This window comes from Melopsittacus undulatus, chromosome 7, assembly GCF_012275295.1.
Source record: "Melopsittacus undulatus isolate bMelUnd1 chromosome 7, bMelUnd1.mat.Z, whole genome shotgun sequence".
In the NCBI taxonomy this organism is placed as follows: domain Eukaryota; kingdom Metazoa; phylum Chordata; class Aves; order Psittaciformes; family Psittaculidae; genus Melopsittacus; species Melopsittacus undulatus.
Window position 1 is genome coordinate 24,285,900 of NC_047533.1, and position 21,322 is coordinate 24,307,221.

The 21,322-nt window shown below is 37.9% G+C and overlaps 2 protein-coding genes across 3 annotated transcripts in view; one reads left to right on the forward strand and one right to left on the reverse strand.

Annotated features, from left to right (window-relative positions):
- Positions 1 to 357, reverse strand: part of SMIM14 (small integral membrane protein 14) — a 58,600-nt gene extending 58,243 nt beyond the window's left edge. Inside the window, exon 1 of the mRNA XM_005149124.4 lies at positions 71 to 357. Coding sequence (XP_005149181.2) covers positions 71 to 286 — 216 coding nt within the window. The 5' untranslated portion in view covers positions 287 to 357. The remainder of the gene's footprint in view (positions 1 to 70) is intronic.
- The window catches only part of UBE2K (ubiquitin conjugating enzyme E2 K), a 44,306-nt gene that overhangs the window by 617 nt on the left and 22,367 nt on the right, over positions 1 to 21,322 (forward strand). The window contains exons 2-4 of one of the 2 annotated variants that reach the window (XM_031048898.2): positions 7,353 to 7,392; positions 16,037 to 16,130; positions 21,244 to 21,302. In XM_031048898.2, coding sequence (XP_030904758.1) covers positions 7,353 to 7,392; positions 16,037 to 16,130; positions 21,244 to 21,302 — 193 coding nt within the window. The remainder of the gene's footprint in view (positions 1 to 7,352; positions 7,393 to 16,036; positions 16,131 to 21,243; positions 21,303 to 21,322) is intronic. The other variant, XM_005149121.3, reaches the window with a different exon arrangement.

Below are 21,322 nucleotides of genomic sequence, written 5' to 3' on the forward strand. Positions count from 1 at the left end.
GCAGCGAGGGAGGGTGCGGGTGCCCCTCCAGCCTGCGCGGGGACCCCCCTTCCCCCTCAGCCCCACCTACCCGCGATGGGGGTGGGCCCGTCCCACGGCCTCGGGGAGGGATATGGCGATTCCCGGGGAGACGGGACCCACCAGCAGCTTGGGGGGGGGGGAGGGGGCCGCGGAGCCCCTCCCCCAGCGGGCAGCGGGAGCTGTCGGCCGTCCGAGGGGGAAGCAGGGCCGGCAGGCCGGGCCTAGGAAGTGTGTTGGTGGTCGTGGTGGTGACTGCGGAGGGCATGGCCGAGGAGGCCGGCCAGGCGGGCAGGCACCCTGCAGCGGTCCCCGGCACCCGGTAGCTCGCTGCCAGGCCGGAGGCTGCGGGGCGGGGCCTGCCCGGCGCGGGGCGCCCCCGGACCGAGCTCTCCTGCGTCCCTCCGCGCGCGCGTGAGTGCCGCCGCCCGCGCGCGGTCGGGCCCACGCGCCTCTCGGTCGGGGAGGGTGGGGGGAAGGGGGATGGTGTGAGCTCTCCGTGCAAGTCGGGGGGTGATGAAGCGAATTGGAGGGGTTCGTGGTCTCACACATTCCGTCACAGGGCTGGAGGCTGCAGAGCGTGGCTTTAATTAGTTTCTCTTACAGGGTTGCAAGAAGATCCCTATTTATTTAGGTTACTGTAGTGCAGAACTTCCTTTATCCCACTGTAGGCTTACTCACCCTCAGATGGATGCTTTTAATGCTTTCCTCATTTCAGTCATGTTACCTCGTTTCCTGAACAGTCTGTTCTGAGGTGGTTGGGAAGAGAAGCTGGCCACTTCCAGGGGGACATGAAAGAAGTTCTGGTCAGTTTGGGGGGATATACATCAGCGTTTGCAGGGTTACATTAGTGCAGATTCTGCTGTGTCTGTGTCTGAGTTGGTGGACGTCAGCCGGATAGGTTTAAATGGTTGTGTCGTCATTGTCGTCCTACTTGGGATGATGTTGCAGGTTAGATACTTGTGAAATTTTAATGGGAATATGCAACTCCTAAAGCTAGTGTTTTAGAAATCTAGACATATTCACAGAGGAGAAGTCAAGAGGATGATTTCTGAAGGATACTAATGATCTAGGGAAAACATGTTCAGGGCAGCAGTAGTTGATGTGCTTTTAAATTGAGTGTGCTAACAGCATTGTTGCTATGCAGCTTGAACGAGCCCCTAGAAAATGTAAGGGCCTTGTTTTACAGCTGCCTTCAGAGCCCGGGCTGATTGAGCTAAGCTGTTCCACAGCGAATACAGAATTGCCTGTAAACTAGGAGAAATTTCTAGGTGGACACCTTTATACCAAAGCTAGAAAATCTAGACCTTGTACCTAGTATGACAGGCTGGTATTATGGGGACAAAGGAGTCTTGTGCTACAAGACCCTTTCCCTTTGCTTTATGTAGAAAAAGAAACCATGATTGGCACAGATTTTTGGGAGATTTATGCTAAATTTTCTTACTGTAAAGGTTGGATCTAGTGAGCTTCAGTGCATAGACTAAACAGTTTGTTTAGTCTATGCATTGAAGGGCTTAGTACAGAATGTGGGAAATAAATAATATTGTGAAGTAGCCTTTAAGCTGCCCAAAGCTTCCCAAAAGGCCACAATTCTTATGAAATGAAAATGATGGAATTTTAAAATTACAATGCTGATGAGTTTGATACTTATTTTTTCTACTGTTAGGAAGCTAAATATGAGTGTTTTACTGATGAAGTAGTATGTATAGAATAGATGTTTACAGACTACAAAAATTCCCCTGTCTTGAATGCAAAATCTCAGTGTTACTCAATGGTTGTCCAAGTTGCAAGCAAAGTTTTTGTGAATGTTTGTACATTCAGAGGCAGTCAAACTATGGTGTTAGTATCACTGAGCATGAAAGCATATGGAGTAAGGTGGTGAATAGGGGTGTAACTAAGTACTACAAATCACAGAGGAGAAAAATATGTTTTTCTGTGTGTTTTGTGTACGTAAATGATTATTAAACTTTTTTTTCTTAAAAAAAAATTCAAGATAACTTCTTCATGAACGGTGAATCTATTATTTGGAAGTTCCAAATCCCTCTCCAAAGGCAAGGTAGCTCACAGTGTCTGCACTTAAATATTCTTGATTTGATGTTTTGGTCTACATCTAAACATGAAGAGCAACCACTCCCAGTTCCTTGTATGTGCAGAATGAGCACTAATACATGGGAAAGGGGCAGGCACGCTTGGAAATAATACATAGGAAGTGTTTATTATTCAGCTTCTTCTAGTGCTCAGGGACTGAAATACAGTGGTGGAACCAGAAAAGTGTTTAAAAGGGAGCTGCTGGATGGCAGTTAATTCCTCCTGCATTTGAAGTACATATTGGAAGCACCAAATTTCAATTCTAAATATCAGTGAAGAAAGAGTTCTCTAAAGTGTGTGTATCTTTGCTGTGGATAAGGATTTATGTATTCTTGGTCAAGGATGCGGTGGATCCTTGCTATTCATCTGACTGCGTGAACTTTTCATGTTACTTAGCTCTTTCTGTTTCCTTGACGTAAATAGCATTTCTGGGAAATTGCCAAAAGGTGTATTTTAGACTATCTTGTTCTTTGGTTTCCAGATAAGCTATGACAGATATTTATTTATTTATTTATTTATTTATTTATTTAAGTTTAATCTGGGACTTCTTGTATGTTTTGTAAAAGCATTCTTTTCACACCTAAACAAGAGAAATGTATTTGCTCTTCTTGCTTTATTATCTCTAGTTTTATTATAAGCCCTACACGTTAACTTATGGAGTTGGATGTTGTGTATTTAAGAGAGTTATAACTTTGCATCTCTTTAATACTTGAATTAAATAGATCAAAGTAACAACTATTTCTTTGTCAGGAGTGCTCTCCAAAGTATTATAATAAAATAAAACTCTTTACTTTTGTGTGTGGAAAAAGCTTAAAAATTTGGAGGTAGATGACATCCTGCATCTTTAACAAAGATGAAGCTCTAAAGTTAGTCTAGGTAATAACTGGTTAAATATGTGTTAAGGCTACTGTACTGTGCTTGTATTAAAAGTCTAAAATGACTAGGCAGCACATTAGATCATACTTCAAATCCTAGCCTAGGCAAGGCATCAATTGGTCAAATTTATTCTCTTGTTCTGTCATTTCATTTATCTGTTATCTTGTTTTTATGGGCTGAAATTCTAAAGCTGCAGAATATATTTTGAACAAAAGTATGAGGCTACAGTGTGATGGATAAACCATAAATTGGTGGAGGGAGAACAGTATCCCACTTCTGATATGTGGGAGAATGCTTTGGTGAAGATTAACTGATACTATTTCAAAACAGAGTTACTAGAATGCTGCAGTAGGTAGCCAATTACCTGCTGTGTTTATAAGCAGCTGTCTTATGAGAGGAGGAGTCTAGCATTTAACAATGAATAGAAATGTGTTGAAACATCTTGTGGTCACTTAAACACTGATGCTGAGAAGTGGTTGAAATTCACCAGGTATTAAACAATGCATGACTTATTTTCATATTTTAATAGAGCATCAGTGTTATGCTTTAAGGAACTTATATTATGCTAGCATCAAAGGACTCATTATCTGATTGGCTATCCAGTTTCTTTTATCATGTAGGAATGTAAGGTGTTCTCTGGCCATCTGTAAGTAAGAGGCTGATAGATTTCTTACAGGTGAAACCACTACTCTGGTAGTGAAGGCAATGCATTGGGAAAGCATAGTTTCCTCCTGGCAAGAAGAGAGTCAGTATCTCTGTAACCACAGAATGTTCTTTTCTTACAAATATCAAGAGATAGGTTTATCTGCATGGAAGGTAAACCAAGATAGAGCTGAAAGTAAATTAAACTTGACTGCAGTTGTGGAATATGAATATCTGCATGAACAGATATCTGAATTGGCAGTTAAAATTTGTAACTTGCTTGAATCCAAAACAGCACTCAAGTGGAGACAGTTGAAGGAAAGTTGAAGGAAGTGGGTATTTGTTTTGAGGTCTGCTCTGAGCTTTTGTAATTTAGAGGAGGAAGGGAGAAGGAAAAGGTAACAGTCTGAATACTGTATCCCTTCTTAGGCTTTTAAAGTTCTAGTGAGTAGCTCTGGTGTTTGCTATTACCATTGTGTGTAGTTGTCTTGTGATTTGTGTCAGTCTACAGTAAGATGCTAAGGGGCATCTCTGAAATTTTCTTGCTATTTGGAAAAGCTATACACATTTAATCTTAGGCTCAGAAAAACTTACTTTGTCTTGTTTATATTTGGGCAGTCTTGCATATTAGAAGTTGAATTCACCAAGGTGGAAACTTTTAGTAGTAATTGTGCTTTAATATTGCTAGAAAGGCCTGTTGGAAATTGCAGACACTTGTTTTTCTTCCCATTTATCATATAGAGCCAATGCAAATGTATAAGAATGAGATGTCTTCTGTTATGGCTCCTGAATCAGTGCTATTTTATTAAACAGTATCCATTTTCTGCCAATACGTATGGGTAACTTTTGGTCTGTAAGAACAGTCATGCTGAAATTAGTAGAAGTTTTGTGAGGGCAGTGGGACTGTTGTTGTGGTTTAACCCCAGCCAACAACTTTAAGTACCAACGCAGTCGCTCGCTCACTCCCTGCACTCCCTGTGTGGGACAGGGAGGAGAATTGGGTTGGTTTAAGAACAGTTTAATAATTGAAATAAAGTAAAATAAAATAATAATTACAACAGTAGTAATGAAAAGTGAGATAACAAAAAGAATGAAAAATAAAAGCCAAGAAAAACAACTAATACACAATCCAATTGCTCACTATCCAGTGACTGATACCTAAACTGTCCACAAGCAGGGATCAGTGTCTCCCAGCCAACTGCCCCTGATTTATGTACTGAGCATGATGCTTTATGGTCTGGAATATCCCTTTGGCTAATTTGACCTGCTCCCTCACAGCTTCTTGTGCCCCTTCTCACTGGCAGAGCATGAGAGGCTGAAAAGTCCTTGATCAGGGTGCTACTTAGCAACAACTAGAACATTAGTGTGTTTATCAGCATTGTTCTCAAACTAAAGCCAAAACACAGCACTGTACTGGCTACTGAGAATAAAATTCTCTCTATCCCAGCTGAAACCAGGACAACTGTTTGTGTGAATAAAGCTAAAGTGTGCCTAGTTAATTAAAAAGTATAAAGTTAAAAAAAGTGTAAAGATGAGAACTTTTAAACTGTCATTATTATGTTGGTACCAATCTCTGTTCAGCCTTTCAGAAGACTTGCATATGATACAAAAGTGGGGGAAGTGTCAGTGCATTGGAGTGCAGTGCAGGGCAAAATGCAAAGGGATCTTAGTAGGCTGGAGAAATGAATGGGCTGATGGGAACCTTTCGAAGTTCAGAAGTAGGAGCCAAGTCCTGCTTCTGGGAGGAAAAAGCACTATGCATCAGTACATACAGACTGGTGACTGACTGTAAACAAAGCAGGCTAGCAAGAGACTGCTTGCATGACCTAGTGAAAAGCAAGTTGAACATGATTCAGCAGTGCTTTTGTGGCAAAGAAACCCTACTATATACTAGGTTGCATTATCAAGAATTTAGTCAGTGGGTTGCCAGAAGTGATTCTTCACCTCTCTTCTGTGCTTATGAGGCCATGTGTGATGTACTCTGTCCAGTCTGGGACTTTTGAGTGTAGGACAGTGGTATGCTGGAGTGAGCCCAGCAGAACACCAAGGTGTTCTGTGCACATGTTGTGTGAAGAGAGGATGAGAGAACTGATGTTGAGGGAACTATTAGAAGGAGCGTCTTCCTGTCACCCATAAATACCTGTGGAGAGGCTCTGGAGAAGAGCCCAAACTTGTGGGCTAAGTGCACAGGGATAGGATGAGGGGCAATAGACCCAAGCTGGAACATGGGAATTCTGATTAGAAACTGGGAAGAATTCAGTGATAGTAGTCAAACATTTAAATAGATTGACCAGCAAGATTGTGGCATCTGTTCTTGGAGATACTCAAAATTCAACAAGTTCTTGAGCAACCTTTCATTGGACCTGCTCTGAGCAGGAGGTAGACTAGAGGCCATGCAGGTTTCTTCCTACATGATTATGTATTTTCAATGTGTTTCTCTTTTAAGGTTTTTTCTGTTTGTGAAGTAAAACATACAGAGAGAGGCTCCAAGACTGTGGCTACACCTGGTAAAACTTTCCCCTGTAAACAAATTGAAGACTTTTAAAGTTGGCTTGTTGCTTTTAGTTCAGAATAGTTTATTGTAAGACAATAATGAATCATCTTCCTTTTCAGATTAGAGGCTGAATTTTTCAGGTAGATGCAAAGTTATCAGGGCTTTTAGGCAAGTTCTGGGTTGGAACCTGAAGGTACAGATGAGAGACCTGTAATACCTCTTTAAGCTGCATTTCTCTGAAATGTCAAGATCATCTTAACTTTGAAATATTTGTTTTGAGATCTTTTGTACATTGCCAAAAAGAGTTTTGTCTATTGTGTATTTTAAGCCATGCCTATGATTTTAGGCAAGACATTTAGATCAGCTTTCTATAATTACATAAAAAGGATACCGAACTACCATTACTATGCATCTTTGGTTTTCATAATTCCATCTATGATGTTTGGTTGTATCTTCAAGTTTGTACTGGAAAATAATGCAGAAAAGATCTGTAGATCTTTGCTTTCAAATGAGTTTGTAAGTCACTTTTTTGGTAACTAAAGAATAGTTGGCTCAAAACAAAATGCATTTACTAGGAAGTTTTTAAGAAAACTGCTTATTATTCTCACTTCTGTTATTTTACTTGTAGTTTTACACCTGTTTAGCTGAACCGTGTACCAGTTTTTCAAGTTGTACGAATATAATACCATTGCACTTTTAGGATCAGTATCATACAGATGCTAATAAGCACTAGTATTCATAATACTACTTAAATTTGTGATTCAAAATACTTAACTTATAATGTTAGTAATCATTTGACCAGACCTATGAGCTGCCCAAGTATTGGTAGTGGGGATATTAATGAAGAGATTGCAATATCTGTTGCTCATCCTTGTATTCCATTAGTGACATTTTTTCATGTTAACATGTATCCATTTGAGACTGGAATATAGTAAGTGGTCTACATATCAGTTGACAGAATTGGAAAGATTTTGGGAATAAGTGGAAAACAGAAAAAAAGACTTGATCTCCATTTGAGTCAGGGTCATCTGGTTGTCTCTGGTAATCTCTTAACCTGAGGAAAGAGAGTTAGCATCTGGTGACAGGACTGGGTTAGGTTAGGATTAGAGGCTGGGATGCAACTGCCAGATGGTACCCCCTGACCACAACTCTTCGTGGACCTAAGGAATAGTAGGAATGAGCCAATCCTTTCACCTTCCCAGTCTTGTGTTCATTCTTCTGTGTTTGTTTCTAGGAGTTTGGCTTTAATAGGAAAGAAGTGTACAAGTCCTAAGGTTAGTTCATTTTACTCAGTATGAACTTTAAATAGAGTTAATGTTTTAGCATACTAAATTTGTGTTAACTATAAATTGAAAGAAAGTGCTGGTTAATAGTCCAGTTCTGAGTTGTCTAATGTTTTTTGTTTGTATTAAACTTCTTAAGCTAGTGCAAATCCTTAGTGTAGTTCTTGATTTATTCAACTGTTAAATGGTTTCTGGCTTGTTTCATAATCCTAGTAAGGATAGTTGTTGTTACTGTACTTCATCACTTTCTCACTAGTAATTGGTGCTGGTATTAAATTGAGAAAACATTTTTTGGTTAAACTTAATAATTGCAGTTTATCTTTTGTCTCTAACAAACTAGGTAAAACTTTGCTGTAATTTAGATAAGGAAAATAAGCAATTTTGTTCTTTTATGGCAAAGAGTATGAATTTTGAGAAATTGTATTCTATAAGGCACTCTAGGGATGTAGTCCACTTTTGTGCTCCTGACTTATCTAGAGTTTTCCCTTCAGATTGTATCAGTGTTAATACTTGTAAAATTTGAATTGGGAGCACTTGAATATGCTTGCTATGAGTACTTAGTAAAATAGCATCTGCATAATAAATTGAGTACATCTATAAGCATCAAAAGTAACCTTGTTTGAGGACCAGATCTGTGTCTGTTATCGAACATGTAACAGAATTATACTCTGTTGTTAGACAACAGGCCATAGATTGTTCCTCTTCAGTCAGAATTCTAAGAGTCTGCACAGGAGAGCGATGTGAATATCCCTGGCTACAAAAGGAGCTTCATTTAGCATATGTGCGTTATTGGACCCACTAAACCACAGTCAGTTGTATGGTACAACTCCAGTTTGGCTATGCTTAGATATAAGAGAGCTGAGCTGGTACTGTATTGTTCTTCTGTCAGGATGATAATAGGGGCTATCCTGTCTACCTTTGTTGTCGCAGAACACTAGAAAACTAATTTGTGTTAATTATTTCAGTATTTCTATTCATTATTAGCCAGTAAGATCAACAGATTCTGGAATATGTTTGTACAGTGTTTTATGAAGTGTGTGTGTGTGTAAATCCCAAGCCCACAAATGCAGTAGTCTGTGCTTTACCTAGATAGGTAGTTTAGTTCAAGTGAAATGTGTATCGCTTTTTATTTTTAGCTGAAAGTTAACTGTGAGAAAGTCTTCTCAAGTTTTTGCTGTGTTAGGATGTATTTAAGTACAGGAGGTTATTGTGAAATAAGGTAGCATGTGCAAATGGAAATTATGGTATCTGTGTTGTATTTACTCCCTTTCTGGAAACTCATGGACCTTCATGATGTTTAGGTAAGCCCCTCCACTTTGGAATAAGGGTGTCCATATGGGAAGCTAGTACAGAAAAAAACTGTTCTGAGCTATTTCTGCAAGTCTTAAAGCTCTGGGACTGTGAGTGAATTAGCATAATCAATTTAAAATGAGCTGAATCTTGTGATTCCTTTATATGTAGAATTACTAGCAGCCTCAGTAGGACTGCCTTACAGAATTGACTGCAGTCTGCATCAAATGGTTTTGTGTGTTTATAGAATGACTAATTCAAAGTGTAGTTCTAACTGATTATTAAAACATAGTATTATCTGCAAGGTTTTCAGTTGTTTTGCATCAAAGACAGAATTGTGCATAAAAGATAAGGAAAATGCATCTTGCATTCCTGCAGAATTGCTTGTTCACTGGGGCTTTCCTGGATGGAGTTATCCAGAACAGGAGTCCCTTGCACTCTGCCTGTTCTGATGCTGAGCATCTCAGTGGCACTCATTAGGCTCTTGCAGCTCCTGCCCATGATTAATGCTGCTAGGCACTGTAAGAATCTTGCATAGCTAGATGTAGCTTATGAGTGTGTAAGGGCCCTTATCTAATACGGGAGTGCATGTTATGCTGATATGTATGCAGCTTTTATAGCATAGCTTTACCAGTTTAGCTACGCTGTCTCTTTGTGAGACAAGCCATTATTGTATAACTGTGTTCAGGGCTTATGCCAGCATAGCTGTGTCAGTTATACCTCTGTGTATCCCTGGCTGATGCAACAGTTTTGTTAGAAATAGTTTAGACAGCCACCTAGAGCTGAAGTTTCAAAATTCTTTTCAGTTGCCCTAAAGCAGTGCCAAGAAGTAGTGTCACGTTCCTGCTGCAGCCTGGTCTTCTCTTACCACTTTTGTGCTCCTTCTCTTCCTGGCAATGCTTGTGGTGAATCAAATCAGGGAGTTGGGTTAAAATGAAAGATACTTTTAATTCAGATGTTTGCTGTTCAGTTGTATGAACACTTGCACAAAATCCTGCCACCTCTCTAACATCAGTTCTACCAGGACCCAGGAGTAAAGTAGGACCATGGCAGCTGTTAGACTGGCTTAACTTACCATGGAAGTACAGTCTCCTACATTCTTTTTGTAGAGCGATGTTTTAACAGCTGGATGTTAGTGAGGGTAGGTATTTAGAAACCTTAAAGAAATTGCACTAAAACTTGGTGATGCTCCAGGACCAACTCTTGCAAAATGAAGATGTTTTTAATATTTGAGATGTTTTGTGTGCTGACTGGGAGAAAAAGCCCAATCCCTTTTTGTTCTTGTTTGTAAACACATGTAATAATACAGAATTTTAAGGTTGACACAGGTTTAGTCTTTTGTCAACACATTTTATTGAAAAATCTGGTTAAGGTGCATTTAATAAGTAAAACTGTGATAAATACGTAAATTCTAGTTTGTCTATTACCAGTACTGCAGAATTCACACATTATCCATGATTTTAGCTCTTTAGATACATTAAAGTACAAGTTATGTGTTAGTAACATAGTATATTATTCAGTACATGGAAAAAAAGTAGTATGCAGAAATAGTCTCATGTATTTTTTACTAAAATGGGCATAACTGCAGAAAATAGATGTGAATACAGTGATACGAAATGGAACGTGATATGTGGAGAAACTTCAAGACTGAAATTGATAGTAGGGTCAAAGAACACAGGAGTGCTTTGAGAAAATGCATTTCCTTATGTTGGCCTTTTCTTATCTAGGAAAACTGCTCTTTAACATGCTTCAGATAGACTTGTTTTCTCTCTTCTGCTTGCCCTGCCCCAAACATTTGATTGTTTCACAGATAAGTGTTGCTCTGTCCTTTGTAGGTCAGCAAGAGCTATTTCTGAGAATGCAGATGTGATCTGGTGATAACTGGTAGTGCAGCACATACTATACTTCATAGCCATGACTGGTGTAATTATGTGACATTTCTACTTCTTAATAACAACAAGCTCAGGCTCTGGAGATGCACTTGATTCTGTCTTTTAAGCTTGAGTGAGTCTGAAGGAACAGGAAGTATTGAACTATTTGCTCTTGCTTTTGTAGCTCTTTGTGACTACCAGATTTCCCATTTTGCTGCAGGACAGTGATGCGTGGATAGACTCCACAACTAGTTAAAGTTGTAAAGTAGGTATGCTTTTATTCAGCGCTGAGGTGCATGGGGATAGCTCCTCCAAAGCATGCACACCTCAGGTTTGTTCTCCCTTTACATTTATTCTCTTAAGGTATACACAGACATGAGGTTGCTCAATTCGCCTATACATATTTAGTATCTACCCCGCTTTGTATTATAATGAGCCGGAAGGTCCTTTGCACCTGTGCAGTGCCCCTTCTGGTCATGGGCAGGGGTCTCAGGATGAAGTAAATGAGTCTTCCACTTGTGGGTAGGGGTCTTCAAGATGAAGTAAATGAGTCTTCATCTTCTTAAACTTTACACCTTTTAACCTTCAGACATGGCCTTAGGGTTTGGTCGGTGCCCAGTCTGCTTCTCCCCTGCTTCTCAGTAGGACCAAACACCTGTGCTTTTGTCATGATCTTAGGGCTTGGTCACCCAGTCTGCCTCTCCCCGGCTTATCAGCAGGACCAATCATCTGCTTTTGTCAGTAGAACTAGCATCTGCTTCTCCCCCTCCAACAGTAATCAATGCCTTGGCAAGATAGCAATGGCAGGTACTTAGGACAGACAATACTTTCGTTTAAGCAAAGGAATTCCTTTAACCCCCTTGTACAATTTCTCTCTATTACTCCCCTGTACATTGGTTACCCGTGTATCAACAGCATCCTTCACTTTGCTTCTATTAGGGTGATATATCCAGCTTTTTTGCTGTTTTCCCATTTCTTGCAAAGGAGTGAGCTAAGCAGAAGCAACATACTTAACTTGTGCTACACTGGAGTAACAGAGGATTAAGGCAGTAGAGTGTTGGTTTGTAAGGCCAAGGAAATGAGAGGGAGAGGCTGGTAGTTGACTTCTGAGACAGCAGCCTAAGAAGTGAGCTTTTGTTGGGATCCTCTTTCTGGAATACCAGTGAAGGGGGGAGAACCTAAGTTGAGCTAAGTTGAAAGAGTTAGTGGTATTGTTGCAAAAGAGTATAAGAAATGCCAGTTATGGCAAAACATTACTTTGAACAATAATCTACAGATTTGCAAGGGGTTGGTAAGTAGAATAAGAATGAACTTGGGTTTGGTTTTTAGGTTATTAGTCTAGATAATTTTTAATGGCATAAGCTGTTACTGAAGGATTGCACTTTTCTGCTCAACATTTATGTTGACTTGGAATACTCATGGCTTTTGTCAAAAAATAGTGTTGAATGGATTTCATTATGATAGTAATCAGATGATCTTTTTCTGTCACTCTCTTTAGAGATGTTCATGCCAGATTTTTGTGTAGAGTAGGATGGTTGTGGTTGAATATAAAATGGGGGGTAGGGTAAGAGGAGTTTTATGAGGCGAGGAGTTTTATGAGGCACTAGTAACTTCATAGTACCATAGATTAATTTTGCTAGCATGGCTTCAGAGTAGGGTGAAGTATTTCTTTCTTAATTTGGCTTATCAAATATTGATCCTTGTAGCATCAATAGAAAATGTTTGGATGTTCAGAAGTACCTACTTTGCATTTGTAAATCAAAGCTGTGTTAAAGAAGCATCTAAATTATTAGATTTAAGATAGATTAGGAAGTCTTTATTGCCCATTTACTGCATAGAGGAATAAAAAATAATTTGAAAAAACTGCGAAAAATAAATAAAAATGGACTTTTTTTGTGTTGGCGTAATTGGGACACAAGTAGTTGTAGAAAACATTTTGTTTTCAATGGATGCCCTCGCAAGCTGGTGGACTTTGTCCTTGGTTGAGAAAATTCTGGAGAAGTTTTTCAAAGTTATTCCTTAATCTTTGTTGAAATCTTGGCATGTATGTTCTGTAATACTTTTCCTTAATGTGTGAGCTTCTGGTCTTAAAGACTAAATGGTTAATACTTAGCTGCTTTTATTGTGACTAGACTTTGTTTACAGACATCATTGATCATTTATATGTGTGTCTTTTCAGGTTAGGGTTTTTCTGTTTATGGGAGGGATTTAATATACCTACATTTCTAGACTTCTCTACTAATTATTTTCTGCAAAACCAAAGTAAATTAACAGCAAATAGTAGTACTTTATCCAGTATAAAGTATGTTCTGCTTAAAATGGAAGAAAATCATGTTGCAGGACCTATGAAATCACAGATAGGAGATAGTGAATTGCTGCATGGAATAGTGGGATTTTGTGGTTTATCTTTTTTATTTTTTAATGCACGTTTATTCAGAAGTAGCCATTGAGTTTTAAACTCCAAATCTAATTCTGGTAAAAGTAGGGTGGGTTTTTTTGTTTGCATGTTTTTTTGTTTTAATAAATCTTTATTTGCCGTGTTAGCATGGGGTGCACTTAAAATGAAAAAACAGCTTTGCATGATCTGACTAGAATGCGAATCAAAAAAGATGAGGGAGTGGTATCATACATTATGTAATATGTTACATTAACACTCCTTTCTCTCTTTTTCCACTCTTGATCAAAATAATTTTCAGGTGTGACGATGGAAAGTTCTGCTGGTGTAGTGTTGGGCCTGTAGGTTCCTAGAAAAGAATTCTGGTGTTGGTGGAGGGTTTTCATGTTGGCAAGGAATGCCAGTGGAAATTATATTGTTAGAGAATTTAAACTGAGATTATGGAAAGAAATGCTGCTAGTGATGGCATGGCTCATATTTCAGGAATTGCTAGCCCAGTGATCTAGTCACCAAATTGTTGCTGAATCAAAAGGAGGTGATGCTATTTTAGATTTCGTATGGAAGCATAATGAGGTCTTTGTGAAAGAGCTGCTTCTGGCAAATAAACTTCTTGTATGAGATCACAAGTTGATTCATGAATTCTGTGCTGAGATCATTGGTGTCAGACACACAGCGATAGCCATAGCTATAGTAATAAAATCAGTTGTCTCAAATTGTAGAACCAGCATCATTGACTCTTGCAAGAAACTGAGTGTAGCAACAGACGTTTTGTTTGTTTGGTTTTCACCAGATTTATGAAGTCACAAAGTATTTGTTGTTGAAAACAGTGAATGTGGTGTACTAATTGAAATTGAATATGAAGGTTGAATATGAACTATCCAAGCTGTTACAGCAGTGTGCAAGGCACTGAGAAAAAGTAAAATGCTAAGTAGAAAATCAAGCAAGCTCACTGTGTGTTAACCATAAATTGTATCCTTGAAATTTATCCCTTTTGCGATTGCTTCAGTCCTCAAGATGGAAAGTTATGGGCTTACTTGTAAAGAACAAGAACTGCTCTCAACTTGGAGCTTGCCAGGTGATGTTGACAGGTGGAGAGCAAGAGAACCTGAATACGTTTAACAATTCCAAGGTTATGGAATGAGTTGCCAGTTGGAATAGTGAGAGCAAAACACTTAAAAGAGTGGTTGGAAAGCTTGCAAGAGGAATGTGAGTGGCTGTGATTGAGTTTTAATTTAGAGAGGGAGTTTCTTATAGTGCCTGGCTCTTGGAGAGGGCTGTCTTGCTGGGACAGTCTGTCCTTCTGCTGCTCAGTATTACAGAAACAAAGCTTTGAAAGAAAACTATTCAGTTACTTTGTGGTCAGGCAACTTACATGAACAGTAACAGGAAAGAAAATAAATCTAAAATATGTTTAGAAACAGAATTTCATCAGTTCCTTTAACTTTCTTTCTCTGATGTCTTAGCTAATGTAATGAAAGACAGCACAAGATCCAATGCTGAGCTTAAAACAAAAAAAATAGTTTATAGATACAAATTGGTAAAACTCCCATTACGTATAGTATTTAACTGGCTTTTGATTTTGGAGGTGCATGGTGCATTCTTCATTTACAGCATGGTTGGAATCTGTTTTTTGAAGTGCAGTACTTAAGACTCAACTGTGCAGTTGCTGGTGCTGCCTCATTTGTGGAGGTTGAAGGCTTTTTACTCAAGTTTTAAAAATGAATGTGTGTAACTACAAATGTAAAAAGCCCCCGGATCACCATTGGATTAATGTAGTGAAACTTTTATTTAGGTTTTTTTACATGGTGAAACTTAAATTTTTATTCTTTTTTCTATCTGTGAGCATCTCTGGTCAGAGGAGCCCCATCTTTGTCTGGGAGGACTTAATCTATAGAATATTTACAGGAAGGACACAAATAGAAGTAATCTCACAGCTGTTCAGTGAATTATTCATCCTTGATGGTTCACATAGTTGGTAGCTGCAAGAACTAGTTGATGGCAGCCATCAGCTTTATCTGATTTAACTCTTTTCTCATAGATGTCATGGATGGGATTTACTCTGAGGGAGAAGCACAGCTGCATGGGTTTTTTGATGCAGACCTAGTTGGAACAATTTTAAAGGATCTGGGAAGATGGCTTCAGTTCTTGGAAAAAATAACAGTGGATTCAGGAAATCTGCATTGCAGTCAGTGAGCGTGGTATACAGAAGCAGCAGAATGGACAAATCAGTAATTACTTATCTCTAAAACTTCACGGTATATCCTTATGAAAGGAGATTCTGCTCTGCATCCTCCCAAAAATGTTACTGGCTGGAAGATTTGTATGAATTCCACAAATGCTGCTCACTGGATCTGGAAAGCAGATTCAGTGGAATGAGTAGCTCTGGCTAAACTCTTCTGAGAATCAGTTTCTGGAAAGCATATGTTTTTTTTCAGTATCAAAACAGTGTTTTTATTTTGTAGGAAAGTTGATATGGGGTGTGAAAATGTTGAGGAGGTGACAATGAAATGCAAGTGTATAAACAAATTGTACCTTACCCTTAAATATTAAAAATAAACATTATCTTGAGCAAGACTACAGTATTCTGTTCAGATCGTTGTATTGTTTAAAAATATCAACACTCCATTTGGGGAAATCTTTCTGTATACCAGTGAAAGTGACAATCATCAGTTATTAATAAAATTGCTCTAAACAGAAAAAGCCCATGTGTAACTTGGTCAGTTTAATATTACAGTTTAAGATGTGTAGAATTAATAGCTGATTGGAAAGATCACAGTTGTCTTAAAATGTAATGGATTTAAAACTATGATTGTTGATACTATATCATTAGGTTGCTTTGTTTACTGTAGTGATAGTATAAATAATACTGAAATTTCTACTGCTTCACAAATAGTCTATTTTTAATGAAGTAAATTTCCAACTGGAAGATAGCCATTTAGGTTACTATATTTTTAAATTTGAATTTTTTATATATATTTTTAAAAAATACTATTCTAAAAATTTAAAATACCATATTTTGGGGGAAATCTGTATGTAAAATGCTTACTTACGATTCTTTGTTTCTCTGTTTATTTTTAAGACGAGCAAAAATCAAATTAAAGTAGATCTTGTAGATGAGAATTTTACAGAATTAAGAGGAGAAATAGCAGGACCTCCGGACACACCATATGAAGGCAAGTAATGTTTTTGTGTATGCAATCATTGTACACTTCAAATCCTGTGTCTTGAGATGCTTTATTTGTAAAATTAATTTATGACATAAAAATGTAGAGCTGCGTGTTTTAACATAGTCTGATTAAAAAAAAAGGAGACGGATTTTAAGCTTGCAAAGTATTTTAGTTCAACTTCTGTCTTGCCTGAGGACAGATCTGTTCTACAGGAGTATAGACTATCCTGTATCAAAGGTTAATTTACAGGTATAAGCTGTGCAGTGTCATTGGTATAATTCTGACTTTTAGTTGTTTGTTTACCGTCTTGACATGACTATTCTTAGCCGTGAAGCATCAAGAAACTGAGCTTCAGAATGTAATGTAATTGTACATGTATTTCTGTGATCTAATGTAGTGGTCGTTCAAAAATATGCTGCATTTTTCTATCTCAAGGAGAGATGCCATTGCAAATTGCATTTGGGATTTATCTCGTACAACCCTGGGTCCCAACATGTAATTTATACTGGAGTCGGGACTCTAAAATAGAGCTTCATGTTTTCAAAAATTATACCTTACTGACTTTCTTGTTTATTAAAGCTGGTATGATGCATCTCTTCAGTCTGAAAAAAAGCAAAATAACTTACTACATGTGGAAGTTTTAACCAGTAGCTAGTATAGCATACTTCATTAGAGTTCCCGAGTTATTCCATAATGCTGGTACCTGTAAACTTTCTGTTTGTGTATAATATATAATGGAGCTGGCAGGCACACCTTCTATTCAAGGTACTTGAGTCAAGGATCTTTGATGTTAAATTTTTTATTTTGTTGTTGTTTTTTTTTTGTTTGTTTACTTTAAATGATGTTTTACTGAGATTTTTCCATGCCAGGTATATATTTCTACCTGAATTTGAACTTCCAGTAAAAAAAAAGTCTCGAGGAATATTACAGGCAAATAGATTGTTTTCTTGGAAATTAAAAGTTTGCAAAGTTCTCAGTTGCTCTCATTGCTCCATGCCTTGGAGTTAAGAGTGGGACTTGAGTATTGTCCAGAAACCAGACCTATGCCTATAGGTATAGGTGTATATGTGTTTGGTGGCTGCTGGTCAAAGTCTGCTTGTTGCATCTTCACTCAGGAGGACAGCCCTTGTGAGTGCTTCTCCAGGCTAGTTGCTTGATGCACCAGCATTGGACTTGGGAGCAGAGAGAGTCTCTCCCGTGCTTGCTACCCAGTCTCCCCTGCTGAGACCTACAGCAGATAAAGGATGAGGAAACAGCCTAACAGAGGCTGAGCAGATTGGGATGCGATAGGTTTTAGAAGTTGGGGAGAAAGGAAATGAGCATGGAAGGGAGAGAACAGAAAAGCAGGAGAATCTGTAATGGTAAGGATTCTCCCCTACAGAATTTGAGTCCTGGTGTTCCTCTGCTGTCTAGTGTATAATGGCAGTTCCCTCTCCCCCCCCCCCCATCCCTTCTACTCTCTCTATCCTCATCTTACCAGCTGCTAGTATGTAGTTGACAGAAAATGTTGTCCTGAAAGTTGATAATTTATTCTGGTTATAACATGTGCCATCAATCTAAAAGTATGCTGTGTACCCAAAATACGTGATCTTTCTTGTGACCTGTTTGGAAGTGGACTATTCTGTATTAGTCTAATAGTTCTGTTGCAAATATAGTTGGTCTTGTGTATATAAGACTTGGTTTTACATGTTAAGATGTTGCAAAATTAAGTGCTTGAATACTAGGAAACATCTGAATGGTGTGGGGAAGGTGTTGTTTTGGGGGGTTTGGTGTTCGTTTTTCTTCATTCAGAGTTAACCATCCTTGGATGAGTTGGTTTTTCATGGCTTGCCATTTTTTTTTCCCCTTTCAGGTCAGCATTACCTAGGATAATAAAATAGATTTTTTTTTGAACATGTATTGAGAGTTATTTGAAATGAAAGATATATTCATGTGTCACAAAAGTTCATGAAGAAGGTAAAAAAAAATGTGAATGCCTGTCTGCAGAACTGCGTTCTGTGTGATGCTGGATAATTCAGCTAGACCAAAATTTCAAAAGCCAAGCACTGTGTATTCACATATTCAGCATATCCTGCGAATGAAAATCTGCATTATATGTTCAGTGTGGAATTTGTTGACTTGAAATGCAAGCGTGCATACTTACATACATGTGAGGACATTTCATGATGAGGATATAGTAAATAGCACTTTCAGGGAGCTAAAACTATCATGTATTCTGATTATGGCCAGGATCTCATGGAAAAATAAAGTGATCATATCTGAAAGGTGTATGCACCAAGGAGCAAAATGGAAGTTACTGGCAGCCCAGTCTCTGGTGTTTCCTGATACTTGAAATATTTACATTGGAACATTAATATTTCTGTAACATAACTTTATGCATTTATTCCCTGATGTAATTAGGAAGGACTTGCCAGTGCGTGCAGTTTAAATTTTATAGCTAACGCAGTAATGCATGCTGCATATTACTGGCTGATCCCTGTCATCTGCAGTCTAAACAATGACACAGCAAGAAGTGCATTATGAAGGAGAGCTAATTAATGTGGTAGTTCAGATCAGACAATTCTGCGATACAGGAGGGAATTCAAGAACCATTGTGAGGTGACCGCAATTAGTAAGGTGTCTGAAAGCAAGCTGCTGTTGCAAAGTTCTTTTGTAGGTGGTGTCAGGACATTGGCAATGTATGACTGAGAAGAAGAATGCCATCTGTTGTTGACAAATTGTGCAGCTTTTATTTTTCTGTCGTTTGTGTCAACTCATATTGATCAATTATCAGAGTGTTTCATGACAACTTTAATTGAAACATGTTTGCATCCCACATTAAAACATGTATGTTTGGAGTGAGGACCTTTGGAAGTGTAGATTAATGGCTGCTAGGCTTTACGTGATTCAAGAGCTTTTCAATGGATAGATTTATTTGCTTTTTGAACCCTGTATAACCATGGTATTAATTTCAAGCCAAGCTCGTATGTGAGCCACAGTAACTACAAAAATTATAATAGAGCAAGTTTTAACTGTTTTTCTTGAAGAAATTCCCTAACTCTATTGTGAGATGTATGCTCCAGTAGGATTACAGAAGGAATGTTCTGCCATTACTGTTTAATTCAATCTCAAGTATTGAATAGCTATGGAAGAGCCACACGTATGCAAACTCCTTTTTTAAAAAATTCTAGAGAAATCCTGCATGTAGAAGGTAGTGTGTAACTCGGTTTCTAAATGTAGTATTAAGGAAATTTAATATCCAGATTTGTTCAGTCAAAATCTTCAAGCCTGTATTTTCAACTGTAAACTTCACTGGATGGCAACAGTACTGTAAAAATAATACTACCAACTCATTAGTCCCTGCAGTTTTTAAATCTTTTGGACTTCTACATTGCAGGTGAAAATATTTGGTGGCTGAGTAGCCTGTTATGCAGAAAGTTGTAATTGTCTGTCCTTTAAAGGCAAGTTTTAATGGAAAGCAGAAGAAATGGTAATAACTAAGGGTAGGTTTTATAATACGTTACAGAATGGTGTAGCAGTAAAATCATACAGGGACTGGAGAATTTTTGCAGTTCAGGAACAGTGTAATAGTTCTGTTTCTTAGGAAAAAATGTTGGTGAATTATGCTTCAATCTAGACAAAAAGAAAAGTGAACTTACTTAAGGTCCGTTGTTGATATACAGGCCTACAAAAATATTTCACCTATGCTGTCCTCTAAGCAGAAAAGTGATCAACTTGGATCTTAACTATTATAATGTTGTATTTTTTGGGCTTTCTTCTGTTGTATTTTGTTACATAATATCAAGATGCTGTAGTGTTGAGGAAAACCAGCTGTAGAATGTAGTGTAAAAATACCAAAGTGATATTAACCAGTTTCAGGTGTAGTATATTAGACTGAATTACATCTTAAAAGTGAGAGGTGATATTAGCTGCTGAACTGTATTTTGGCACAGATAAAAAGGTGAAATAGACTATAACTGTTCAGAGTATACCTTTGAGGGTTTCTTTTCCTTGCACGTGAATCTTGCAGCGTGTATTGGGACTGCTTCAGAGCTGGTTTTGAATACAGTGATTTTCAAAAGAATAAATCACTCCTGAAATCCCAGAGGAAATAGTTTGCAGATACTTCAACTTTCATTCAAGGAAATTTATGGATTGTAACAAAGCATATTAAAAGATTTCTTTCTGAAAGAATAGCAAATAAGGAGAAATGCTTTAAATTTTAATAAAAACTAAATATCTAAATTGGTGTATATGTTTTGTTATGCTCTGTTCTTTTTGTCATTAAACTGCTGCCTGGCAAGTGATCTTCAGTAGGCAGACAGTCTGAGATTACTGTGTAAGAGGAGTTATTGATAGTAAACTTGAATGTTAACAAAATTATTATTGAAATAGTCATAGGTAATGATATGATAACAGGGAGAGAAAACAGAAATGTTCACGGAAGGGCAGTAGAACATGGTTCTATCTGCCAAGCTCATGCTATCCTTTATTGAATGCTGTCAATCCTGCAAGCTGTATTGTTAGTATCAAAATGTTTACAGAATTGGAACAGAAGTAACTAGTTCAGACAATAATACAGAACATAGTGGAAGTAACATTGGTGGCTCTGGTTGTTTTTATTGTTGTTGCTTTTTTCCCCCCAAACTGTGGGAACTTTTCTTAACTGACTTAATTGAACATTCTAGAGTTCCAGAAAGCTTAAAATAAAATGAAATAGTTATTTTCAGCTGTAATTTCAGATGTAATTTGAAGATTTATTGGCATAAGGTATCAGAAAAGAGTCAAAATAATGTAAACTCATGTTCAGGCTAAATGTTCCTGTGACCTATTGTTGTATCTGTTTGGGGGATACCTGGTTGATATTTTGGTATATTACTAAAATAGAGCATGGAAATTGCAACATTGGAGATGAGAAGCTACAGAAGAATATACACATTAAATATACATAGGAAATACAGATTCTGATTTACATAAGCAAATATGACTTTATTATATTGACTTAAATGCATTTTTAATAAAATATATGGAGTTTATAAGTATCTTCTAGCTAATGTGTCTGTTGAAAACCTGTCCATTTAGAAATGTAAGCTTTATTGTCATGTTCTTTTGTTTTGATTTCCAACTTGTTCTTTTGCAGGTGGAAGGTATCAGTTAGAGATAAAAATTCCAGAAACGTATCCATTTAATCCTCCTAAGGTACTGTAAACAGTTTTTTG